This window comes from Protobothrops mucrosquamatus, unplaced genomic scaffold (assembly GCF_001527695.2).
Source record: "Protobothrops mucrosquamatus isolate PMUCROS unplaced genomic scaffold, P.Mucros_1.0 scaffold1773, whole genome shotgun sequence".
Classification (NCBI taxonomy): domain Eukaryota; kingdom Metazoa; phylum Chordata; class Lepidosauria; order Squamata; family Viperidae; genus Protobothrops; species Protobothrops mucrosquamatus.
The window spans coordinates 215427-223639 of NW_015387911.1; the positions used below are offsets into that span (position 1 = coordinate 215427).

Genomic DNA, 8213 nt, shown 5'->3' on the forward strand with positions numbered 1-8213 from the left:
AACCTTCCCAGCCAGCTTCTGACAAATATATCAACAGAGAATGAACGCCACTGCCCTTCTAACACTGATGATGTTACCTAGTTGGGTAATGAAACGTCTGCAAGAAAACAAGCAAGCTCAGAGAGCCACCAAGGACCCCACAGCCCTCCTCCTCCTCTTCCTTCACAAACTCCACTCCCTTCTACCACTGATGATATTACCTAGTTGGGTAATGAAATGTCTGCAAGGAAATAAGCAAGTTCAGAGAGCACCAAGGACCCAACAGTCCTCCTCTTCCTCCTTCTCCTCCTCCTCCTCCTTCACAAACCCCACTCCTAGCACTGATGATGTTACCTAGTTGGGTAATGAAATGTCTGCAAGAAAACCAAGCTGAGAGAGAGAGCACCGAGGACCCCACAGGTGAACCCTGAGCTGTACATATTCTCCTCTATTAATAAATACTCTGCGGACTTTTTCCATCTCCATCGCCGCCTTTCTACCTTTCTCTCTCTCTTCCCCCCCTCCAGTCCGTGTTCAAGAATTACGATCCTGACCAACGGGACAGCATCTCTCAGGAAGACTTTGAGAACATTTCTATGAGTTTCCCTTTCTCCTTCTACGGCTTGGAAAGAGAACGGTAAGCACTGGGCCTGCGTGGAAAGGAGGCACTGCCAGGTTGTCGTTAAAGTGGAAATCTAGGGCGTGTCTCCTTGAAACGGGAGGCCCACCCGGATCGCCTGCGAGTACGGGCAGAAGGAGACCTCACAAACACCCAGTTCCTAGCTTCAACCGCCAAACCAAACTTGTCTCTCTTTTATCGCAGGGAAGGAACCTGGAGTCGAGAAGATCTTTCGGAGTATTTCATGAGGGCCTGCGCTATCTTCTCTAGGCTGGGCCTTGGGTTCCTGCACGATTTCCAAGAGGTCAGCTTTAAGAAACCCACCTTCTGCGACCACTGTGGTGGCTTTGTGAGTTTACGCACCTTTCCTGATATCTCTCCCCCCCCCCCAATTTTGCATTGGCAGAAATGGCCGCTGGAAATGTAATAGCAGAGATGTTTTTGCACAACATTATTTCTATGTTGTGCAAAAGACAACCGAAGAGGCTGCCCAGAATTGGCACCTGTGCCCAAAGCCAGTAGTGGCAGAAAGGACATTTTGCAGCTAGACCCTATCCGCCTCCTCCTTCTCTTCCTCCTCCTCCTCGTTGGAAGGGATCTTAGAGGTCATCTAGTCCAACCCCCTGCTCAGGCAGGAAACCCTATCCCATTTCAGACAAAGGGCTGTCCAGTCTCTTCTTAAAAATCTTCAGTGTTGGAGCATTCACCGCTTCTGGAGGCAGGTTGTTCCACTGGTTAATTGTTCTCACTGTCAGGAAGTTTCTCCTTAGTTCTAGGTTGCTTCTCTCCTTGATTAGTTTCCATCCGTTGCTTCTTGTCCTGCCTTCAGGTGCTTTGGAGAATAGCTTGACTCCCTCTTCTTTGGGGCAGCCCGAGATACTGGAAGACTGCTATCATGTCCCCCCTCGTCCTTCTCTTCACTAGACTAGACATACCCAATTCCTGCAATCGTTCTTCATATGTTTTAGCCTCCATATTTAAGTAGTTCCCTCCGGAACTATCAGCCTTGCTAGTCTCTCAGCCTTCGAGGCCCTCCATCAGGACTAGGAACATACTATTTTGTTTTTTTGAAAAAGAGTGATTTGAGGCCAGAGTATCTTCAAGGATGCTTTATTCCCATTTTCTCGCTGTCCTGCGTATGCACGAGAACGGTTCTAAAACCTTGCTCCCCAAGCTTAGCCAGTTAAGAGATGTGGACTTCAACTCCCAGAATTCCCCAGCCATAACCCTCCTGTTGGAAGCTAACTCTGGGGACTACAAAAATAAAAATAAAAAAAAATAAAGGAAAGCTCTCAAACCAAGATGTATATTTGAGGTGGGAAGCGAAGCGACAAAGAAGTTGAACGAAAATAAAATAGATAAGCTCTATTGTCATTTTTAACTGCGGGCACAACGGCACACGTTAAAATAGGGTGCAAGAATTGGCTGGGGATGCTCGTGGAGCGGTTTGCATCCTCCAGATGTGGTCTCAAGGGGTTCTTGCAATTTAAACTGACCCCCCCCCCTTTTTTTTCTTCCTTTCCTGATGTAGCTATGGGGAGTCTCCAAGCAGGGATACAGATGTAGAGGTGAGTACGCCCTCTGCTGGGTTCTGCGGGGCAGTACAACTGCTTTTCGGAATGCCAGGAGGTGGGAACCCCCCCTCCAAATTGGGACAGCTGCAATTGGGTGTAAAAAGGGGCTTAGGGTTAGCAAACCCCACCACACACACACACACACACACATCCTTCTAGCACTGATGATGTTACCTAGTTTGGTAATGAAACGTCTGCCAGAAAACAATCCCAGCTCAAAAGCACCCAGGACACTATATTAAGCTGGAGAATAATCCTCACAATAACTACAATTCACCTTTACTCACTACCAACACAAGGAAATTGTGAACCGGTGTCCAAATGAAGCCACGGAGGCTGACACGAAACCCGTAGTTTCATATAAGCAAATCTCAATTTATATATACACCAAACTAGACAGTTAGGCAAACAGGAGCAGCCTCCTGAGGTAAATCAACACCGTAGGTAAATCGTGAGGTAAATTACAAAGCACACCCAGGAAAAAAATGTGTGTGTGGTGGGGGAGAGAAACACCTCCTTTTACACTCTGATACCAATTCACCACAACTGCACAACCCCACTGCTCCAGTTACTAAATTTAAATAACTGAAATGATTATAAAGTGCGCTACTGACCTCCTCTGCTCCTCATTTGGAGTTTGACTCTTCAGTCACATTCCTGATTCGCGAGGGGGGAAAAAAGTATACTTTAGTGCTGAAGCAATAAAAGTGCCTTGACCCAGCCCTATGGGTGTTGTAGTACCAGGCTGGAGAAGACGGGGGGGGGGCAGGAGCCATTGGGGCGAGGCTCCATCTTCTCATTGCTTTGAATTGAAGCCTTTTGGGGTTTTTTTTTTGGTTATCCTCTCCAGATTGTTCCATGATCTGTCACAAACACTGCAAGAACCAGGTGGAGTTGGAGTGTCAAAGTCGCCACTTCCTTTCTTCCTCCTCCTCCTCCTCCTCCGACAGCACACCGCGCACAGCCACGTTGGCCACCAGTCACCATCCCAGCTCTGGTAATGTGGGTCGTTGGGGATTAAAAAAGCAAATTAAAAAACAAAACCAAAAAGAACACGCACGACCACCTTGCTTCGTTGACGGAGATTCTGTTCCCAATTTATGATCGTTAAGCCGAGGTTTACCTGCGCAGGTAATCCTGGACTGACCGCCGTTCGCTTAGCCAGGGTTCGAAGTCACAACGGCACTGGAAAAAAGTGACTCGCGCTTATGACCGTTGCACCACCTCCAGAGTCGCATCAAAATCCGCCCGCTTAGCGACGGGCGTGTGTTTAGCACGATTGCATTGTCCTGAGGTTATTGTGATCCCCTTTTGCGACCTTCGGACAAGCACAGTCAATGGGGAAGAAGCCAGATTCACTTTACAACGTCCAGGTTGTTGACTTAACAACCGCAATGATTCGGTTAACAACTCTGGCAAAGAAAAGGGGCAAGAAAGGGGCAGGACTCGGTTAACAACTGCCTTGCTTAGCAACGGAAATTTTGGGCTCAGTTGTGATTGTTGAGAGCTGTGGTGGCGCAGTGGTTAGAATGCGGTACTGCAGGCTACTTCTGCTGACTGCCCGCTGCCTGCAGCTCGGCAGTTCGCTCCTGACCGGCTCAAGGTTGACTCAGCCTTCCATCCCTCCGAGGTTGGAAAAATGATGACCCAGATTGTTGGGAGCAATGTGCTGACTCTGTACACTGCTTAGAGAGGGCTGTAAAGCACTGTGAAGCGGTATATAAGTCTAAGTACCCTTCCTTCCTTCCTTCCCTTCCCAGTGGTTAGAATGCAGTATTGCAGGCTGACTCTGCCCACTGCCAGGAGTTCAATCCTGACCAGCTCAAGGTTGACTGAGCCTTCCATCCTTCCGAGGTTGGTCAAATGAGGACCCAGATTGTTGAGGCAACAGGCTGACTCTATAAACCAATTAGAGGGCTGTAAAGTACCGTGGAGTGGTATATAAGTCTAAGTGGCTATTGCTATTACTACCTACAGTATCCCATCCCAAGTTATCACAGCCTGAAGATGAACCGCTTCAAAGATCACCTGGCCAAGGACGCGAGGATCACCCCAACAGCATCTCCCGTGTCTGAGATCTGGACTGATGTCCTTATTCTGTGGCTAACCTGGCCTCTTTCTTTCACCTTGCAGGCTCAGAGGAAGAAATGTTTCTCTTCCCACCAGGATGGGAACAGGGCAAGAGTCCCATGGTCTCGTTGTCCACCAGCCCGGGCAGCCGGCTGGTCAAACATGCCTCCACCCAGACCGAGCAGACTGGCCAAGCAGCTGAAGAGCGGGAAGAACGGCCGCCGGGTAGTTGCAACAAAACTCAGAAGCAGCTCCTGGAACTGGTGAAAGAGCTGGAAAAGGTGAGGATATGGACAGGGGAAATCGTTGTGGAACTCGTTGTTTCTCAACCCCCCCCCCAGGCATTTTAAAATGGGTGGACTCCACCTCCCAGAATTCCCTAGCCCGTTTGCGGTGTCTTACAGGATCATGAACACATTTTACGACAGCTCGGTCAAAAATAGGCATTTACTGGCCAAAACTGGCCCCCTAGAGAACCAGTGGCTTGTTTAACGACCGTGGCATTGTGCACGTCCACCTCAAAAAGAGCTGGTGAAATTGGGTGATTCAGCTTCTGACAGTCATGACTAATGACCAGGCTCCATTATAATTGTAAGTCAAGGACTACCTGTATCTCAGAGCTTGAAAGATGCCTATATGTTAGTGATAAAGGCGAATATTTGTAGCTCAAGGTTGAAATGAGGGGTCCTTGGTGCTCTCTGAGCTTGGCTGTTTTCTTGCAGACGTTTTATGACCCAACTAGGTAGCATCATCAGTGCTAGAAGGGAGGGGGGTTTGCAGAGTGGGAGGAGGAGGAGGAGGAGGAGGAGGAGGAGGAGGAGGAGGAGGAGGAGAAAGAATGTGGGGTCCTTGGTGCTCTCTGAACTGGGTGGTTTTCTTGCAGACATTTCATGACCCAACTAGGTAACAGCATCAGTTCTAGAAAGGAGATGGAGGAGAGGAGGAGAACTATGGGGTCCTTGGTGCTCTGAGCTTGGCTGTTTTCTTGCAGACGTTTCATGACCCAACTAGGTAACAGCATCAGTGTTAGAAGGCAGTGGGGTTGGCTCTTATTTTTATAGACTAGTAGCATGCCCTGTCTGTGTTGGTGGGAGTGATCTTGAAGGGTCTTTGGTTTGGGCCATTTACTGTTAGCTTGTTTGGCAATTCTTTCATTGGGGTATTAAGAAATACTGTTTACTTCTTGTTTATAAGAAGTAAATAATACCCCAATCAAGGAACTGCCAAACAAGCTAACAGTAAACAACAGCCAAATCAAGGAATCACCGAGAACACGCCCACTGACACTGACAGGGCAAGCTGCTCATGTAGAAATGTATAAAACAGTATATGAAAACTAGCATATAAAAATAAGAGCCAACCCACTCCCTTTGAGGATGTTGCCTAGTTTGAGTAATAGCAATAGCCCTTAGCCCTTAGATTTATATACTGCTTCATGGTGCTTGACAGCCCTCTCTAAGCGGGTTACAGAGTCAACACATTGCCCCCAACAATCTGGGTCCTCATTTTAGTGACAATGGAAGGGTGGAAGGCTGAGTCCACCTTGAGCCGGTCAGGATCGAACTGCTGGCAGTGGGCAGAGTCAGCCTGCAATACTGCATTCTAACCACTGGGAAGGAAGGAAGGAAGGAAGGAAGGGAGGGAGGGAGGGAGGGAGGGAGGAAGGGGAGGGGAGGGGGGAAGGAAGAGCACTTAGACTTATATACCGCTTCACAGTGCTTTACAGCCTTCTCTAAGTGGTTTACAGAATCAGCACATTGCCCCCAACAATCTGGGTCCTCATTTTAGTGACATCAGAAGGATGGAAGGCTGAGTCAACCTTGAGCCCGTCAGGATTGAACTGCTGGCAGTGGACAGAGTCAGCCTGCAATACTGCATTCTAACCACTGGGAAGGGAGGGAGGGAGGGAGGGAAGGAAGGAAGGAAGGAAGGGCACTTAGACTTATATACCGCTTCACAGTGCTTTACAGCCCTCTCTAAGCGGTTTACAGAATCAGGACATCAACAATCTGGGTCCTCATTTTACTGACTTCAGAAAGCTGAGTCAACCTTGTAATAAAACATCTGCAAGAAAACCACCAAGCTCGGGGAGCACGGGGGGGCTTCATGTCAGCCTCCCATCACTCTGAGCGAAGGTGTCATTGGTTCTTGTCTAAACCGCTTTCTCTGACCTGCAGGAACGGGACAGGCTGGTCACCGCCAACCAGTGTCTTCAGAACCGCTACACACAGCTGGAGGCCGAGAACAGGCAGCTCCTGAAAGCCGGCAGTCCGGGGTCCCTGTATGAAATCGCCCCCCGGTTTATCTGAAATCAGCTCTTCCGCTGCTGTTCTCTGCCGCAAACTCTAGTAACTGGAGACCCTTCCCGGCGGGCAAGCCTTGAGCCTCGAAGTGCCGGAGATCAGGAGAAGAGACTGGCGGAGGACGCTGAAAAATTAAAACGGCAAGAAAAAGGAAAAATTGGGAGCCGAGAACAGATGCTGTCCTAGGGGTTTTTGTTGAGTTTCCAGTTGAGGAAATTAACAACCTTTGCAGTCCTAGAAGGAACAGCGTGAATCTGACCCCTTTCCGTACAGCTTCAGATTTGTATTTATTTATTATGTTGTTTTTTTGTAAAGTACGCGCTGCCCCATTTTATGGCTCTGGCAGTTTGGGGGATTTGTGAATAAAGAGCACAAGAATGAATACCAGCGGCATTAATATCCCTAACCTAAAAGCAACCTGTTTGAATGTCCCTGAGAAATGTCAAAAGACGGAAGGGGGCGAGCTTCAACGACCAGTTGTTCAATCACGCAGGCCCACTGCAAAATACCCAGAAATCTTTGGTGAAATGGCAAAAAAACCCCACAAAAAACCAACCCTGGCCATGAAGACTGCCTGCAGCTTTAAGATGGATGGACTTCAACTCCCAGAATTCCCTAGCCAGCATGCTTTTAAGATGGGTAGATTTCAACTCCCAGAATTCCCTAGCCAGCATGCTTTTAAGATGGGTGGACTTCAACTCCCAGAATTCCCCCCGCCTGAAACTCTACACAACCAACCAGAAGGCAGAAAAATAAAGAGTTTTATTTAGAACAGGATCTTTACACAGCAAGAGTTTGGGCTGAGTGAGAACAATTAATGTCAGAGCTGTGCGAGTGGATCCCAGACGGCTAAATTTCAACCGTGTCTATTTGTCCCATCCTCAAACAACACCTGACAACCCCTTTCTCCCTTTTTGTTAAACACAAAAGGCCACTGGGCCATCAATACATATGATCATTCTGGGTCTCCCAGATGTATAAGCCACAATTCTCTTATTCCTCAGCCAGGGAAGCTGGCAGATCTGCTGACTGGAGATTAAGGAAGTTCTAGTCTTCCGTCCTCTAAAAAAAACTCAGGTGAATAATAAAAAAAAAAAGCTCAAGATAATCAACAAGGAGAAAAGAGGCACTTTTCCCTCCAATCATAACCCCCACCCCAGCAATATTTTATGCATTTCTGCTTCTGAATTAACAGATACCCACTTTGGGATCTTTTAATTTTTTTACAGCGGAAATCTAGATCAAAGCCCATTGACCTTATCTTTTTTCCACAGCTACGCACCCCGTTCCAAGTTGTTTTAGAGTGACGTTTACTTTGGGGGAAATTAACTCCAAACACAAAATACTGATTTTTGGATTTCAGGCAGCCAACCAATGCTTATAGCAGCTTCCAAACCTTTAAAGCAACCCAGCTGGTAGGGCACGCAGCCTCTGGTCCCCAACCTTCCCCCCCTAGCTTAGGAGAATTACGCTTCTCCTAAAGTCAGCACAGTCTTTGGATTATGGGAGCTGGCTTAAAGAGCCCCGCCCTTAGTTAAAGCTGCCTTGGGCTCCGTGCTGGAGAAAGGCAAGACTGAGGATTTGACGCTTTCAGTGAGAATCAGTGGCTTCTTTTGTTTCATTTTCTGGCCAGGCCAACCCACAGCAGCCAGTTTAATACCCTCTTCT

At 48.0% G+C, this 8213-nt stretch overlaps 1 protein-coding gene across 1 annotated transcript in view; it reads left to right on the forward strand.

The window, feature by feature from the left end:
• The window catches only part of RASGRP4 (RAS guanyl releasing protein 4), a 25849-nt gene extending 19018 nt beyond the window's left edge, over positions 1-6831 (forward strand). Inside the window, exons 12-17 of the mRNA XM_029285496.1 lie at positions 507-616; positions 803-947; positions 2130-2166; positions 3023-3169; positions 4306-4523; positions 6420-6831. Of these exons, the coding sequence (XP_029141329.1) occupies positions 507-616; positions 803-947; positions 2130-2166; positions 3023-3169; positions 4306-4523; positions 6420-6551 (789 nt within the window). The 3' untranslated portion in view covers positions 6552-6831. The remainder of the gene's footprint in view (positions 1-506; positions 617-802; positions 948-2129; positions 2167-3022; positions 3170-4305; positions 4524-6419) is intronic.
• Positions 6832-8213: the final 1382 nt, after the last annotated feature.